At 30.8% G+C, this 19,226-nt stretch overlaps 1 protein-coding gene across 1 annotated transcript; it reads left to right on the top strand.

Annotated features, from left to right (window-relative positions):
• The first annotated feature begins 1,142 nt into the window (after positions 1–1,142).
• On the top strand, positions 1,143–13,951 carry LOC114378582 (fatty acyl-CoA reductase 3-like). The gene is made up of 10 exons (XM_028337219.1): positions 1,143–1,298; positions 1,393–1,496; positions 2,707–2,909; positions 3,227–3,327; positions 8,298–8,490; positions 10,302–10,463; positions 11,776–11,857; positions 11,958–12,224; positions 13,097–13,224; positions 13,407–13,951. Exons 1-10 carry the CDS (start codon positions 1,220–1,222, stop codon positions 13,558–13,560), a joined length of 1,473 nt encoding a protein of 490 aa, XP_028193020.1. The 5' UTR covers positions 1,143–1,219; the 3' UTR covers positions 13,561–13,951.
• The last annotated feature ends 5,275 nt before the right edge of the window (positions 13,952–19,226 follow it).

The raw sequence follows: 19,226 nt of genomic DNA, 5'->3' as shown, positions 1-19,226 counted from the left end.
ATAAACTTAATTATAATAAATGAAAATATTATATGTGATGCTTTATTTGAAAAAAAAAAGGCTCACTACATGTACAGTTGAAAAAAGAAAACATATTGTTTAACTTGTTTTACTCTTGGCCACTTAGTGTCTTTGTCGGTTGGAAAAAAATATTAAAGAGAAGATGACAAACTCAAAACTGAATTAAATGTGTATTTCAGATAGCTTCATATACGTATCCACACCTATACATTTTTAACATTAAAATTGTTATTTTATGTATTTTGAGTTTTGACTAGTCATAATATAGAGGGATAAAAAGTTAATTTACAATTACTAACATAACTTTGTTAAACCTAAAACCAAAGTGTAAATCAATACAAAGGGATATAAGAATAAGAGTTGTAAATCAACCATCATGTCAGCTTTATAATGATGTGTAAAATTGTTTTGCTAATATGTGTGAGGTATATATAGAGATAGAGATCACGCATACTATTAAGTGAAATCACTTTTATCAAGAGAGGATGAGAAAAATACATACCATTAAATCAAATCATAAAAATTTAAAATTAAAAGATAAAGTAAAAGTACTAATTTTTTTAAAAGTAAATTAAATAATTTTGACTCTCAATTACGTTGATATCTGTAATGATCTAATGTTAGATTCATTTATAGGATCGGAGTAGACCAGTTACGACACTCACTCTATAATTTTATGAACTTACGGCAGTGTCATTGTTTCTGAGTTCTGACTCGTGTAGGACAGAGTCAGTGGGGGGGGGTGAGTTGATTCATACACTTCATGTGCCAGGACCAAATATCTAAGACAGTTTGGTGGAAGGATTTATAGGCACATTTAAACGAGACAATAACTACACTACTAATTAAACATGTTTTTTCTTATTAATTTGTATAAATATCTGTCTAAGCAATTAGTAGTAATTGAATGATCACGTACGTAACCTCTAGTGAGATAGTAATTAATTTTGAGCTAATTAATTTGAATATGAGAGAGAATATATTTATTTATTTATTATTATTTTTAAAGTCTTCACTTCACTGACACGAACAGCTTATCCACAGCCCATCTCATGAGTCATAATTGCTCTATGATTTTTATTTGTTTCCTCTTCTTATATGAAATGGCTCGCATTAGATTCCACTCTCACCATTTGCCTCTTGTCCGAGCTAGAAGCCACTTTGGTTTCTTTGCCTTTCTCAATACATTTTCTTTTCCATGGAGGTAGGAAGTGTTCTTAACTTTCTTCAGGACAGGACCATTTTAATTGTTGGAGCCACTGGCTTTCTAGCCAAAAGTATGCTCTCTCTATCTCTCCCCCCCTCCTTCAGAGGTGCTAGATGCGAACTTTTTTAGCTATATTGGTGATATCTTTGGTTTATGTTTCACAGTTTTTCTGGAGAAAATATTGAGGGTTCAACCAAATGTTAAGAAGCTTTTTCTTCTTTTAAGAGCTTCGGATGCCAAATCAGCTAATTATCGATTGCAAAATGAGGTAAATGCACAAATATTAGAGTACCATGGACAAACACTTTTTATATATCAAATACTTCATTACACTCAATCACTTTCTTGAGTTTCTTCTATCTATTTTCCCATCACATCATATCAATTATTGTTATATGTTATTTTTTTTTCTCTTCTCACTCTCTAAGTATGAAATAATATCCAAGTATCAGAAGATTATTTTTTTTCAAATGAATAATAATATATATACACTCTTATATATCAGATTTTCTGATCACATGTTGCATCATTTACCCTTTTATATTATCAGACATATAATTTCGTCCTAAACTGTCCATGAAAGTCAATCATACTTTTTCATATACTCGTTTGGAGCGAAAGATGGCATGCATTAGGGTAAATTGTAGACGTAAATGCACAATTATTATTATTATTATTATATATGGTGGTGGTGATGATTAAATTTCTGCATGGTGCAGTAAAGTCAATGCCGTGTAGCCCATTCTCTGCATTTTCGATCTTTCGCTTTCTCATATATTCGTTTGGTGAGAAAAATGTCGTGAATAAGGGGATGAATCACCGTTGTAGTTGGCCCTCACAAATTAGAAGTTATACTTATATCTAGCTTTGGATTTATTGCTCCCCGCATCACATAATTTATAGGAATTACGGGGAGTTAAAGTGTCATTTTTTAAACTGCTTAATTTGGAGCAAAATTATTTCAGATCCTATTGTAGCAGGGTGCAATTCACAACATCGATCCAAAAGCATGAAAAGAGAAATACTAATAATTTAACATACTATTTATCATCAGTTCGTTATTTAAAAATCAATCATTTGTTTTGTTAACATATCACTTTTTAAAATGTGTTGATAATTTAGAAAATAAAGTAAAGCAAGAGTGTGTTGAAAAATATTTTTAAAAAATGATAGTATTCTTTTTTTGGAAAAATTGATAATAGTCTTCATCATAACATTTCTTGTGACCTTTTTCCCATCTATAACTCCTGGGCGTATTTATGACTATAGTTAAGCATGAGATTAAGGACTTCAAGTAGATACATGGCTTGCTTCATATTTCATTTTCAAGCTTGTCTAAATCATTATTAAGTGAACACAGATTAATTTTCTCACCATACATGTTATTAAGTGAACACAGATTAATTTTCTCGCCAGACATGTTATTTAATTAAACTTGTGGCTAATATGCGCTTAATACATGTACTTTTGGCATTTAGATCATAGCGAAGGACTTATTTATTGTGCTAAAGGAAAAATTGGGTGCAAATTTTAAGTCCTTTATTTCGGAAAAAGTGACTCTGGTGCCGGGGGATATTTCTTACGAGGACTTGGGTTTAACTGATTCCATTCTAAGGGAAGAGATTTGCAACCAGACAGATGTTATTGTCAATTTGGCAGCTACAACTAAGTTTGATGAAAGGTACAAGCTTTTGTATCATAAGACTTTTTTTTTCCACCAATTTAACGAGTTTAATAGTTATGTACAGTAAATATAAAAACTTTCATTTCCTTAAAAAGAATTAAAAATTTATATACTGTTAATCAAATAAAAATTATTATTAATATAATTTTTAAAATAGTTATTATAAAAATTAATAAATTTATTAGACATAGTGATATATAATTAGATATAATAGCGTAAAAATATTTTATACTGAGTGTTTAATTTATTTTCTCATTCAATAATGATATGAATTTTTCTTTATTTTAATTCTTTTCCTTGAAAATTAAATGCAGGTACGATTTAGCGTTGGGTCTAAATATCTTTGGAGTTAAGCATGTCATGAAGTTTGCTAAACAATGTGCTAAACTCAAAATTCTTCTTCATGTATCAACAGGTAAGTAGTGTAAATTAATTGTTAGAATATGAGACGTGGTTATGTCTTTCTTCTATGGAAGGATATGATAAAAATGTATGATAGAAATGATAGGTGTAGGAAGAGGATGAGTTTTCAGATAATTGACACCTTAACTTGAATTGTGTTTATTAGCTTCTTAACTTACATTACATGACTTGTTAAAATTTATGCCTTTATATAGGTTAGATAGGTGATTTCTACACACTTCTATACCACTTAATCCTAGAGTCTTCTAGACTCATCTATCATCTACCATTCATCTCTATAATGTTCTAGGCGCTTCTATGACTTTAGACAATAAGATATTTTTCTACATCCATCAAGAAGTTTCTACACACTACAACATCTCCATAGGTGTAGAACTCTCTAGATAATGGACCACCAATTATACATCTACACTTTTCTAAATTAATCTTCAGCACTCCCCCTTAATCTAGAAAAGTCTTGAACTCCAAGCATGTCTCTGAATTTGATAAACTTCTCTGTTGCAATTGGCTTGGTGAAGATGTCTGCTAATTGTTCTTCAGTCTTGCATAACTCCATTTTGATTTCTCCACGTTCCACGAGCTCTCTGATGAAGTGGTATCTAATCTCAATGTGCTTTGTACGGCTGTGGAATATTGGATTCTTAGTCATTGCAATAGCTGACATATTATCACAATGAATAACTGTTGGAGTCTTGAAGTCTTGTTGTACATCTTGCAGAACTTTTCTGAGCCATGTCGCTTCATACGCAACGCTTTTTGCAGCCATGTATTCTGCTTTTGTTGATGATAGAACAATCGTCGTTTGCTTCTTTGACACCCATGATATTGCTTTGTTGCCTAGAAGAAACACATATCCACTTGTGCTTTTTCTATCATCTGTGCTTCCTACCCAGTCGCTATCTGTATAACCTGTCAAGTTAAAGTCTCTATCTGTCTCATACAAAATGCAAAAATCCTTTGTGCCTTTGACATATCTTAGGATTCTCTTGGCTGCTGTAAAGTGTGTTTTGCTTGGGTTACTCATGAATCTAGACACGATGCTAACTGCATGTACGATTTCTGACCTTGAGTTGTTTAAGTAGATTAGCGAACCGACTAGGCTTCTATAAACTGTTGCATCAACTTTGTTTTGCCCATCATCTTTTGAAAGCTTCTCGTTCATCGCCATAGGTGTGGCAAGTGGTTTGCAATCTTGCATGTTGAACTTCTTCAGTAAGTCATCCGCATATTTTTCTTGCGAGACAAATATTTGTCCAGGTCTTTGCTTGACTTGCATGCCGAGAAAATATCTCATGAGTCCAAGATCGGTCATTTCATACTCTTGCATCATAGTCTTTTTGAATTCTTCCATCATCTGTGAGTTGTTGTCGATGTAGATTAAATCATCTATGTATAGGCACAAAATCAAGAAATGATTACCTTGCATCTTCACATATAGTGATGACTCACTTGGACTTTTGAGGAATCTATGCTCGACGAGGTATTTGTCTATTTTGTTGTTCCATGCTCGGGGAGCTTGCTTGAGACCATAAAGGGCCTTTTTCAAGCGATATACTTTGTCTTCTTCTCCTTGAACTTTGTATCCTTGTGGTTGCTCCACGTAGACTTCTTCTTCAATCTCTCTATTCAAGAAAACTGATTTTACATCTAGCTGGTAGACTTGTAGCTTCAACTGTGCAACTAAGGCTAGTACAATTCTGATTGTTTCCATGCGCACAACGGGAGAAAATGTCTCATTGAAATCAACTCTGGGCAGTTGTGAATAGCCTTTAGCGACAAGTCGTGCTTTGTGTTTCTGGATTGTTCCATCCTCATTATATTTAATTTTATAAACCCATTTCAGGCCAATGATCTCTTTGTCTTCTGGTTTTTGCATGAGCTCCCATGTATGATTTTTCTCTATCATTTTGATTTCCTCGTCCATGGCTTTTCTCCAAACTTCTTCTTTCGATGCTTCCTCAAACTTTTGAGGTTCACAGGCAAAAAATCCAACATTTGCGTACTTTGGATTCGGTTTGTGTGGCCTTCCTGATCTTCGAAGTTGTTGTTGTGGGACTTCTTTTACTTCTTCTTACTGGTGTTGTTGGTCATACTGTGTTAGTGATGGTGGCAGTGTGCACGGGCTTGGATTGGTTACTTCTTGCGTCTCATTGACTTCAGTACTCCATTGCCAGCTTGCTTCTTCGTTAAAGATGACATCTCTTGAAATGATCAGCTGCTTTGAATCTGGTTTGAATAATTGGTAACCTTTAGATTGTCACTATAGCCGACAAAGATGCACTTTTCTCCTTTTTCATCGAGCTTTTCTCGGTTCTTCTTTGGAATGTGCGAATAAGCAACACATCCAAAAACTTTAAGATGATCAACTATTGGTTTTCTGTTGAACCATGCTTCATATGGCGTCATATTTAAGACTGCTTTAGTTGGAGAACGGTTGAGGATGTATACTACTGTGCTAACAGCTTCTGCCCATAGATTCTTTGGCAAGTTCTTATTTTGTAGCATCGATCAAGCCATTTCCACAATGGTTCTGTTTTTTCTTTTAGCGACACCACTCTGTTGTGGAGTATGACGAACAGTCAGCTCCTTCTTGATGCCATGATCATTGCAAAAATTGATGAATATGTGCCCATTGAATTCTCCCCGCGATCTGTTCTCAAGATTTTGAAGGAATGCCCACTTTGCTTTTCCACTAGGGCCTTGAACTCCTTGAAGCAAGAGAATGCATTGGATTTTTGTTGGATGAAGTACACCCACATTATTCGAGTGTAGTCATCAAGGAAGAGGAGAAAATATCTTCTTCCACCAAAGTTGGGAGTACTTGATGGTCCCCAGATATCAACATGCACCAATTGAAGTAGAGCTTTAGCTCTCCAAGATGTTTTTGGAAATGGTAACCTGTGCATCTTGCCATAAATGCAGCCTTCACAAACTTTAAGGTTATATGAAACAAAAGGAAGCCCAAGCACCATATTTTTTTGTTTTAATAATTTGAGGCCATTAAAGTTTAGATGACCATACCTCAAGTGCCACAATATGGACTAATCCATATTATCACATTTCGATGCATTGTTTTGCCCAAATGGCATAAATAAAGGAAAGACTTTATTAGGAGCCTTTTTGATAGAAATAATTTGGCACTTTCTTTTATCAATGATATTACATTTATCATCATCAAAGATGACTTTATAATTTTTATGAATAAGTTGACCAACACTTAGAAGATTTTGAGTAAGACCTGGCACATAAAAAACATCATGGATATATTTTTGGCTACCATTTTGAGTTTTAATAGCAATGGTGCCTTTTCCTTCAACTGTTTGAGCATTTCCATAACCAAATGTAACTTTGAATTTTATTGTCTCATCTAGTTGCACAAAGCAACTTTTGTTTTTTGTCATGTGGTTTGAACAACCACTATCAACATACCATACATCCCTTGATTCTTGAGAAGATAAAGCGGAGTACAAAGTATGATCAAAGAATTCTTCATTTTCTAGAAAATTTGTTTCTTCTTTTTGTCAGTAAAAACAATCTTTTTCGTAGTGTAGGTGCCTTTTGCACTTTTTGCATTTGTACCGACAATCATTTGTATCATGATTATTTTTCTTGCATAATTTGCAATGGGAACTTGAAGCATTATTACTTCATTGTTTTCCGCTCCTTTTATCACGATTAGTAAATGCTTCTCCTTTTTTTCGAGGAAATTTACCGTGGTTATTTTTCTTATCTCCATCATTTTTAGAGATATTAATTTTAGATTGGAATGCTTGCTCTAGTGGCTGCTCAAATCTTTTCATTCTAGCTTCATGAGCTTCTAAAGAGCCCATTAATTCTACTAGAGTGAGTTTAGATAAATCTTTTGATTCTTCTATGACAGCCACAATATGATCATATTTTACGGGAAAACTTCTTAATATTTTTAGTATTATTTTCTTGTCTTCAATCGTGTTCCCGTAACTTCTAATTTGATTGAAGATATTAGAGACACGAGAGAGGAAAGATTGTATAGATTCATCTTCCCGCATTATTAATGTATCAAAATCCTTCCATAAAGATTGAAGTTTAATAGAAATTACCTTATTTGTGCCTTTAAATTCATTTTTCAGAGTCTCCCACGCCTCCTTTGCCTTTTTTGCTTGCATGATTCTTGGAAAGATCTCTCTACTAACTCCTTGTTGGATGAATAGCATAGCCTTAGCATCATGTTGCTTGTTTTGCTTGTATTCCTTTTGCTTTACTGTTGTCCACGTAGCCAATTCTTCTTGGCTTTCTAGGACTGGATAGTCATTCTCTATAACATCCCACAAGTCTTGTGAGATGAATAGAGTTTGCATTTGGATGCTCCAATAATCATATACTTCCCCATTAAATATGGGAACTAAGGTTTGGTTATAGTTGAAGGTTGGTGGGCTAGGTGATGTAGCAAAGGCCATAGGATCAACACTGCTCTGATGCCACTGTTAGGATATGGAACATGGTTATGCCTTTTTTCTATGGAAGGATATGGTAGAAATGTATGATAAAAATGATTGGAGTAGGAAGAGGATGAGTTTTCAGAAAATTAACACCTTAACTTGAATTGTGCTTATTAGCTTCTTGACTTACATTACATGGTTTGCTACAACTTATGCCTTTATATAGGTTACATAGGTGATTTATACACACTTCTATATTACTTAGTCTTAGAGTCTTTTAGACTCATCTATCATCTACCATCCATCTCTATAATGTTCTAGATGCTTTTATGATTTTAGATAATAAGATATTTTTCTACATCCATCAAAAAGTTTCTACATACTACAACATCTTCATAGATGTAGAACTCTCTAGATAATGGGCCAATAATTATACATCTACATTTTTCTAGATTAATCTTCAACATTAATTAATGTCAACGTCAATCGATCTCATTGTAAAAAAAAAAAAGTGTCTCACAGAGATGTTACACTTCATTTTCAGCTTATGTATGTGGTGAGAGAGGTGGACTCATACTAGAAGACCCCTATCACTTTGGTGATTCACTAAATGGAGTGTCTGGACTAGACATCGAAGCAGAAAGGACAATAGTGTGTGACAAATTGGATGAACTACGAGAGCAAGGGGCTACAGAGCGTGAAATTGAAATAGCTATGAAGAACCTGGGTATTAGCAGGTTTGTGAAAATCTACAAGCTAACTAATTAATTTCTTCATTAGCATCTCTACTAAATATACCCGAGCTAAGATATACATGATGGTTCATTTGGGGATAATAATGTAATTACTTATCCCAATTAATTTTCATCATAACATTCTGCAAAAAGCTAAACAACTTTTTTTATACATATGTTAGCTTTAGTCATGAGTAAATACTCAATTCTTTCCTAAAAAAAAACTAATGATAGACATATAACAATTGTTTATATTAACTTTCTTATCTTAGTAAATATCTGTCATCTTAGAAACTAATCTGCGTGCTTAACTACTAATAACATTGTTATCTCAGCAACTAAAGAAAAGTTGCATAATTTTCTCATTTCAAAATATGCGAGCGAGTCTCATTGTTTGACATATATATAACAATTGTTTATAGTAACTTTCTTTTTAATACAATCTCCCACATTAACAACTTTAATATTGAAACTCATTATGTAAAAATTATTTATTTTTAAGCAACTTTCACTTCTAATATAACTTATATAGAATAAATTAGGTACTAACTTTTCCATGCTAAATTTTTCCAACGACGAAAATTTGCATGTTTTTAATGTTCTGAATGAACAATGCGTGCGTGGTCCCGCCGAGGGATGTTCAAGTTCAGCAACGAAGTTGCTTTTCAAACTCAGCTTAGCTTTAATCAGTTCAGTTCTCCATTAGTTATAAACACATCAGCACATTTTTAGGGAAAATGATATTTTTTTTATACTACATTCATGTAAGAAATAGGTAGAGAAGAAATAGAAGTAGAATATGTAATAGGATGTAATGTGATGGAGAAAAAAAGATTTAAAAAAAAAAAAAAAGATGCAAGAGAGGTAGAGAATTAATAAAGATGCAACGGTGTATTGATTAATATCATTCTTGAAAAAATCTTCTGAACATGCAGGGTGCAGCTGGCTAACATTCACAGCATGTGCATGATAGTTTATAAAAATATACGTAATATGGGAAAAATAATAATTTTCGGTTTATCACACATGATTTTATTCGCTATGTACAAGTGATTATATATATAGGATCCATACACAAACATGTGGGTCTCTACTTTGTACAAATTGACGTGAATAAGTTAGGGTATCCTGCTACCATATGCACACATTTAACTATTCCAAAGTACGTGTCACCCCCTAAATATAGAAGATTCTGGGACCAAAGGAAAGAAACAATATCGACCTTTATTTCCCAAATCTACAAAGATACGTGCAATGTGTTTAATTGGTAGATGGATAGGAAACAATATGCACAAACAAATGTGCAGTTAATGAATGGCCCTCATTCTGTCACAACTGATAACCACAAGTGTTAGAGTAAAATGTGAAATATCATGACGAACTAGAAGCCATTGACTCATTTGAGCTTCTTGTTCAAGCTCAAAATTAATTGTGCCTCGATCGGCTAATAAAAGAAATGAAAATTGTAAATATAAATTATAATCTTGACCATCCATCTAATAAATATATATGGCTGTCCTTCTAGAGAATGGAAAGGACAATGACTTCATCATGTGGCTCATGCCCTATAAGACATTAAATTATTATAAAACAATTAGGCATTTATTGATTAATTAAAGAAATAAAATATAATAATAATTTAAGAAGCTAAAAGGCATTATGACAATATTCATGATATATAATGATTTCTTTTTCTGATACAGCGTATAGATTTCTATAATATTATTTATTTTGTGAGAGATTGTACTGTAGGAAATTGTAATGACCAAACAATATTTACCATAATCATGTTTGGTATCTCTAATTATGATCAGGGCAAAGGTGTATGGATGGCCAAACACATATGTATTTACGAAGGCAGTAGGAGAGATGCTTGTGGAACAATTAAAAGGAAGCCTATCCGTTGTTATTATGCGTCCCACCATCGTTACAAGCACATTAAGAGAACCTTTCCCTGGTTGGGCTGAGGGTGTAAGGTAAATCAAAGTTTTAGTATCATTTATGAAAGATGTTGTTAATCAATGTCTTTAATTAGCACATTAGTTAAAGAATTAAAAAAAAGATATTTATTGTAGAGATTATAGGAGCGAGTTAAAAAAGTTATAATTTTACATATTTTAATAAAAATATTTCTCATTTTAATTTCTTAATTAATGTTTTAAGGATACTAGTTAATATATGACTTTATCAAATATTCTCTCGAGAATCGTATATAAATAAAAATAATTATTTTACAATGTTTAAGAAATTTAGTTGAAATTATTTAATTTTATTAATCTCAAATAAAAATAAAATTATTCCTAAATTATCATGAATAAAATAAAGTTTTTGAAAATAGAATTATAATTAAATAAAGTATTTTATGAATAATATCATTAAATAAGAGTGTTAGATTTGTTTATATTTGAATCTAAAATTTAAAATTTAAATTAATTTTTTTGTTTATATATATATATATATATATATATATATATATATATATATATATATAAATGAGTACAGAGGAAGAACTAAATATTGAATCTATCTTTTAAGGGGTGAGTTGATTTTTTTAGTTAAAAATGAGACAATTTTAAATTCAAATCGAATGAAGTAATACTGACCAACTGATATAACAATTTAATAAAAATAAGTAACAAGATTTAAGAGTGCAAGTGCAAGACAGAGGAGTTCTTGGTGGTCCAACCAATATATATAGTGAGTGACCTATATCAATTACTCAAGCATCTAATTGCATTTAATTTGTAAATTTAAAACACCACAAGGCTAGATCACTTCATCCCAAAAACTTGAGTAATAAAGTGATGGTTTGCTTATATGAAAATCATCGGTATGTTTCTTAAAAAATCTCATATCGTGTATCTCAATTCTCGATCTATTGATAACTTTAATTAAAGTGAATAATAGATTTTAAAATGGAATCTAACAATGTTTTTAACGTATATACGGTTCATGGTCCAACTTTATAGATGATTTCCTCACTTATTCACCACTAAGCTATAGATGAAATCAATTTCTTTCTTGGTTTGGTTAAATATATGCCTACATGATTAAGTAATTGAACTATTACACCGATAAATTTCAGAACTAAAGCTACAGTCAATTAATTAATTAGTCACTATATATAAAACAGAAGTTGTGAAAATGTTTTTTTTTTTATCAAAGTTAAGATAATGTATTACCAACTAAAAAACATGTATTTGATTTCAAGAAAATAGTAATTTTTGTACAACATAGTCATATGTATTTAGCTCAAGATGAAAGATTTTTCCTTTATGCTTGTTACAGAACCATTGACAGTTTAGCTGTTACTTATGGGAAAGGAAAATTAAAATGCTTCCTTGGAAATATAAACGGAGTTGTGGATGTGGTGAGTTACTTCATGGAACCCATTGTTGTCTTGTTCTTATTATTAAATTCTCCATCTCTTATCTGATCTCAATACCATCAATTGAATTAATGATGAGCAGGTACCAGCTGACATGGTGGTGAATGCAATGCTAGTGGCCATGGTGGCTCATGCAAAGCAGCCAAGTGATATTGTATATCATGTGGGTTCCTCTCTTAGAAATCCACTCACATACTTGAATCTCCAAGACTATGGACTAAAATATTTCACGGCAAAACCATGGATAAACAAGGATGGAACACCGGTCAAGGTTGGCAGAGTAACTGTATTAACCGACATGGATAGCTTTCAGAGATATATGTTCATTCGCTACCTACTTCCACTAAAGGTTAATTCTTATGTAGTTTAGCTCCCTTGACTAGTCATCATCATTGTTAGAACTTAGAATGTAATATAACATCATTTGAGCTTGGACACTGTCATTCAATCCAAATTGTCTAAAATGATTTCTTAGTTAGACACGACTAAAACTTTTACTGTGACAACACATAAAAATTAAACTCAGAATTATTATATAAAATCTTTCTTGGATCTCCATCTATTATTAATTTGAATTTTTGTCCTATCATTCAATCATAATTTATTTAAAATAATTTCTAATTAATTGATAATGTAAAAATTTTACTATGACAATACATAAAAGTTAAATTTTTTAGAATAATTAGTTCAAGACATAGTATTTTGAGTAGAGAAGTGTTACACACTCTTCCATTAATTGAAATTTATTAAAAACTACAAGTTAAGAGAGAAAGACACTAAAAGAAAGGTGAAAACTACAAAAATTTGTAATTTTCAATAATCAATAATAGAGAGTAGGTGTATTTAAAAGAGTGTGTTAAAAAAATGTATTGTTAGCTTTTCTTTTTAAGTATCATGTCATTTTCAATTAATAAGCTTTTGTCGTGATTAATTCATAACAATCATGACTGCCACTTAACTTCAAATTCTTAACAAGGATGTTGATAATAGAATGATTTTTGATTGGTTGGCACGGGAAAGTAGAAAAATTATCTTATTCAGACATTGAATGAAAAATAAACTCTTTGGGATAATTAGTTCATGACATGGTATTTTAAGCTTCATGGATGTCGTTTTCAACTAACAGCTTAAGTTTTTGACATGATTGATTCATGACAATCATTACTACCACTTAACTTCAAATTCTTAACAAAGCTGTTGACAAAATTTTCTATTTAATAGGGACTTGAGCTGGCCAATACTGCACTTTGCCAGTATTTTCGAGGAACTTATCTTGAGCTCCACAGGAAGATCCAGGTTGTGATGCGGATGGTTGAACTTTACAGGCCTTACATGTTCTTCGATGGCGTGTAAGTGTCGTAAACTATAATATAGGGACTTTACATGCATGCATTCAGCTTCAATGCATGTTTTTTCAATAATTCAATCTAGCTAGCATGTTAATCACATATAATTGCATACACATGCAGTATTAACATATTACTTATAGTCTTTATGAGGTATAAACTGAGACAGAATGTTATGCACGCAGATTTGATGATATGAACACAGAGAAGTTGCGAATGGCAGCAAAACAAAGTGGGACAGAGACAGATTTGTTTTACTTTGATACGAAAGAGGTTAATTGGGATGATTACTTTATGAAGACCCATCTCCCTGGTATTGTCAAGTACATTTTCAAGTGATATATGCTATACTTTTAAGTGATTTGAGAAACTAGTAACTTTATTAAGATCTTGTTTATATAAACTGAAAGGAAAATAAGAAAATAAAATGAATTGAGTTTCTATTTAAGATAAAATCAATTTATGTATTTTAGCTTTTGAAAAAAAAAGTTAAAAGAGAGAAGTTTTGTAAAAGCTAAACACCTAAATTGATTTTAGCTTTATAGAAGAAACTGATCAATTCATCTAAGTTCAAATTTGTGCAGTATGCATTACAGTAGCTAGCGGTGTTCTTTATTTCTCAACATCAGTGTAATCGGTATTGGCTAGCTGCTAATTAAGTTTAATAAAGTGTACCAAATACCATATATTTTGCTTTCTCTTGCAATCAACTTTGGGTTGTTTTCGTTCCTTTTTTATCCCTTCAGTTCTTTGTGTTTAACGTGGGAAAGAGGAGCATTTATTTTAATATCATTATCCTTTACGTTTTACTACTAAAATACCATTAATATGAACCAATGTTCTTTAACACGTTACGACAAATAAATATGTCATTTATAGTTTTACAAAACTGATGCCCACCGCAATGTGTGGTTAAATTAAATGCGTAACGAATTCTCTATCACCTTGTCTACTCGGAAGAGAGTGCTTTTATGTGTATGAAGGTGAAGACACATTATAAGATTTCAAAATTACATCTTTAACACAGCCCCTTACGTTTGATCATTATCCCTTTACGTTTTAGTTACTAAATGTTCACTAACACTTTATGACAAATAAAGATATCATGTAATTTACTACACAGAACATAGTATTTAAAAAAAATGATGCTATCCACAATGTGTGCTTAACTGAGTTACAAATTCTTTAGAATCAGCTAGTGCCTATTTGATTTGAAGTTGAAGAATTGATTCTAGATTTAAAATTAATTTCTGATATATTTTGATATGTTTGATTTTACGTTAAAGAAGAATTAATGATTAATTTTGGATTTATTGTTAATTCTTGGTTAAAACAACTTTAATTAACTTTTACATTAAATTTAAATTTTTATTGATAATTTAATTTTATTATAAAATATCTAAACACAAATTACATCACTTTAAAATTAATTTTAATCAAAATTATTTTTATTTAAAATTAGTTTTATCAATACTCATCTAAACAAACACATGTTTACTCGGAAGATAGTGCTTAAAAAATGTTACTCTATATATGCCCACGAGAATATTGCTCATGTGTGTGTGTGGAGGTCAGTGACTCTTTGATTTATGAATGAATTCATTCCATCATCAGTACTCGTACAATATGCAAATTTAATTGCATGTGGACCAAGTATATGATATATCAAAAAGTATCGTTAAAAAGTCTATATACTTAAATAGGCATGATGAATTGATTGCAATTGGTTGAATCTTTTGGGTGATATAGTTTCCATCATTGATACACATTGATCAATAATTATATGTGGCGAAGTTTTAGCTTTGACAGTGCTAGCTAGTCAACACCGAGTTTCTTAGATAATAGTAGTACTACCACCTAATGCTAAAATCAATGATGCCTATAATTGCCTAGTGGATTGTTGGTATTTGGTAAGACCATTTGAATTTGGTAGACAAAAGTACAGAAGACAATTTAATTAGGGGAATAAAAAGAGTGTAGCCTAAATTTAGCGTTATTCCTTAGGTAATAATGCGGCTTACGAGGATGGAAATATGAATTGTGTTGTGCTTTCATTTTAGCATTTATTATTATTTTTAATTATATAAAACAAATATCTTTTTAGTGCAATGTACTTGTTAAAGTACTAGTTTTTTTTTAAAAGAAAATATATTTGAGAAAAAAATGTAATACAATAAGAATTCTTCTGTCATCAGCATGTATGAGCCTTGTTTTGTTGGACTTGATCAACAAAAAGATTCTCATTGTTATTTCCTGTACTTCTTATTACATCATGGAAAGTTGATTTCAAAATACAATTCCATTCCAAAATAGGCTTTATATAGTACGTACAATGCAAAGTGGAGGAAATTTTACCCCCAAAAATATTATAAAGTTTCAGTCCAATTAGACATTCCCATGTCAAATGGGCGGTACAAGAACCAAAATAGCCAGACCTATTATGATATCTATGATCGGACTGTTATTTTTGCTCCTTTTTTTATTTGTAAGTTTCAAGTTTTGCTAAGATTGTGAATTCTCTATACACCAAATAAGTTTTCATTTGAGTATTGTAAATTATATACAACTAAAACTTATTTCTATCTAATTAATTTTTTTAATGAAAAATTAATATAATAGAACTTGTTTCCATTGTATTATTTTTCAAAAAAAAAATAATATAACAAAAAAAATCGTTATATATTTCAGTCAAAATACATAATGAAAACATTTCAATCGAAAAAAATTAACATAAAAATCAATAAAATAGTATTTCCACGTGTTTAACCCCTTTTTTGTACGTTTTTACATTAAAAATGTTATAAACCATCACATTTTCATCTAGAAAGTGCTATCTTAACACCTAGGTCACATCATCATGTTAATATAAAAAAATTCGTTTATCTACAATGTACTTTTTTCCAAACAACTTTTTTATTACACAACTTATAAAAACATTTAAGGTGTCTTTGAATAAAATTTAAAAGAATAAAAAATGTATTATAAATTGTTTATTTTCATAAAATGTCAAGTATTATAAATTTATTTTGCAATAAATATTTAAAAATTAAACTATAGATAATTTTTAATTCGTTAATAAATAATAATGTAAACTTTGTTGTTTAAAAAATTAAACTAGTTGGTGTAACAAGTAAGGTGACCAGTTCTTCGTTAACTAAAAAAATCAAAACTTGTAAGAAATCAGTCAAATAAATCTAAAATCGATTCAAAAATCTGGTTTGAACAAATATAAATTGTGAATCAGTATTTTCACCCGCGTAATTAACGACTAACTTTTAAAACACCAATACTACTTTTAGGCTAAAATATCATATGATACATTATGTTTTCATATATTTTTCATTTTAATTAATTATGTTTTAAAAGTCCATTTAATTCTTTATGTTTGTAAATAAACTCAAAATGATCCTTTTTTTTTCATCAACCAGTGATGTGGTGCCAATTTTATCTAGTGGTTCAAAATTATAATAAATTATTTGTCTATGTTGGAAATAATCCAAGTCCAACGTCGACCAAAAGTAATCACACATTAGAATATATATAAGTGAGGAGTAACCATCACCCCTTAAACTAGTTTTTGAGATTGATTTAGGTTTCTTACATTATTCATTCTTTTGAGGTTGAATTAGACCTCTTACATTATTCATTATAGGAGTCTGAAGCATTTAATAGGTAAATAATTAAGACGATATTTTAATAAAATACTGAAATAAAACTTTTAAAACATAAACAACCAAAACAGAAAAATGTGAAAAAATAATAGATCAAAATGATATTTTAGTAAAACTTTTATCCTAACAATACATGTCTATATAAACTCAACTTAAAATGAAAACGCTTTTATAATGTTTTTGTGCGTGTGTGTGTGTAAAAGTTCAAGATTTCGCATATTCAGAGAGGTGAATCGTTGTGCGGACCCTTTAGCTAATGCTGCTCATGATATGGAGAGTAAATTTATGATTCATCATCAACAACCGACTTTTCTTAGCCTTCTGTTGCAGGTGGATTTGTTAGGAGTTTCTTCTGCTCGTTTTGATCCTGTGTGCTCTTTCTTTTTGGGCTTAGGCTCATGTATATCCCCCCCAAAAAAAGAAATTAATCGTTTTTACTTTTCACTTTTGAAAATTTTAGTTCAACATTTTGTAATTTTTTTAAATAAACGAATAACTAACTTTTCCTTAAAAAAAATAAAACGCTTTACTTGAAAGAAAAGGCAAACAAACATGTCGTTAACAAGATGTGATTTGCTGATGAATTTTAATTTAAGATTGATTGTCTGCTTTTAAAATAAAAAAGAAAATGGGCGACCAAGAAGTTTATTAGAGACTTGTAGAAGAGCCATGTTAATTTCTTGAGGATCAATATCAAGTGAAAAATAATGAGTATGTATCCTCTACGTTTCTTTTAAGCAGGTATCTTTGAGTAGGAAGTAAAACGAAACTTTTTCAGAGGGAGACAATTACATTAAAAGTACAAGAAACAATAAGCAATAATCAACTCATGAAGCTTGTTGAAGAGTTCTCGTATTGAAGGAAATAATTGACTATTGGAACATTGGTAATATTAATGGTATTAGTTGTTGTCGTGGTCATGTTTTTTTCCTCAATGAATATAGTAAAAACTTTTTATTTTCTATAAATTAGGAATCTAGATCTTTTAGTTTTCATTCTTATTATTTTGTTTTCCGTCCCACTGCTAGTTAATTTGTCTGTTAATTGTATGAGGATAATGTCATCAAGACATCATGACATAAAATATTAGCAAATGACAATGTTATTAAAAATGTCATATCATCACGATGATATCATTAAAGACAAAAAAATAATATATATGAAATAATTAAAATAAAAAAGTGATGTATTTATTGAGGTTAATATTGTATTTTTAATAAATTTCAGTTAATAATTCATAATTTGTTCAACATAACATGTTAGTAATGTTTCACTTGAAAGAAAATAGACTACTATAAAATATACATTTAACATCCGTTATAAAAAAAAATTGATGTTAAATTATTTATGGTGACATTTTCATAAATAAAGAGATATTGTCAATATTGATTTTTTGAAAAAAAAACTGATATTAGTAGAAGAAATGTAAAATTAAAAATTGATGTTATTGAAAGAAACTCAATATCAAATCAATATTATTAGCAAAAACTCAACATTGATTTTTGAAAACTTGATGTTGTTAGTTTAATATTAACATCGTTTTTTCAAAAATTGATGTTGAGTTACTTTTAGTAACATTAATTTTATTTAAAAATCAATGTTGTTGGATTTTTTATAATAATTGTACTGGCATCTAAAACCCTCGAGTTCTCTCACTTTGTAACCTTTCTAACTCTTACTTGAACCCTTTCTCACTCCCTTTTCTCACTCTCACTCGAACGTCTCACGGCGTTGAAACTCCTCATCGTTGGCACTCTCATTGGCGGTGTCACTCTCGCTCTCACTATTTGTCTCGCTTTCACTGTCAGTTCGCAGCGGCAACGAGATTACCAAAGGTCAGCATTCGTTTTGTTTGTCGTTTACGCCTATTTTTTGCATTTTTATCATTACAGAAACATAGATTATTAGAGAAAGACACAACGCTAGTGTTTAAAGAGAGTTGCTCTCGAATGCTTATTGATTTTGCTCTTTTGTTGAGATTATAGAGAAGAATGTTAGGAATATGCCAACCTGATAACTGCTAAATAATAGTGAATTAATAGTGGAAAATCGGTCTAAAATTAACTTAGAATTAATTATTTAGCAGTTATTTATGCTTCAATTTGGAAAGATTTAATTAATTTCGAATTTTGATTGCAGATGTGAAAAAGGGAGGTACAACAAGCAAAAAGTGGTAGAAATAAAGAAAAAAAGAAGAAAATCAGAAGAAGCCCAAGTCCAGCAAGGCGCTAAGCGCAGGACGCGCGCTGAGCGCGATGTGGCACTGAGCGCGAGGCTTCGCGCTCAGCGAGACTACGAAGGCCCAAACCCAAGTTTGCACCTATAAATAAGAGG

The sequence above is a fragment of the Glycine soja genome, chromosome 12 (assembly GCF_004193775.1).
Source record: "Glycine soja cultivar W05 chromosome 12, ASM419377v2, whole genome shotgun sequence".
Lineage (NCBI taxonomy): Eukaryota > Viridiplantae > Streptophyta > Magnoliopsida > Fabales > Fabaceae > Glycine > Glycine soja.
This window is presented reverse-complemented; position numbering and strand designations above follow the sequence as displayed.

Excerpts from the sequence above, each read along its gene's own strand:
- LOC114378582 (XM_028337219.1), top strand. The coding sequence starts at position 1,220 with ATGGAGGTAGGAAGTGTTCTTAACTTTCTTCAGGACAGGACCATTTTA. Across the intron at positions 1,497-2,706 it reads ATTATCGATTGCAAAATGAG|ATCATAGCGAAGGACTTATT; the intron begins GTAAATGCACAA and ends TTTGGCATTTAG. Across the intron at positions 10,464-11,775 it reads GGTTGGGCTGAGGGTGTAAG|AACCATTGACAGTTTAGCTG; the intron begins GTAAATCAAAGT and ends TGCTTGTTACAG.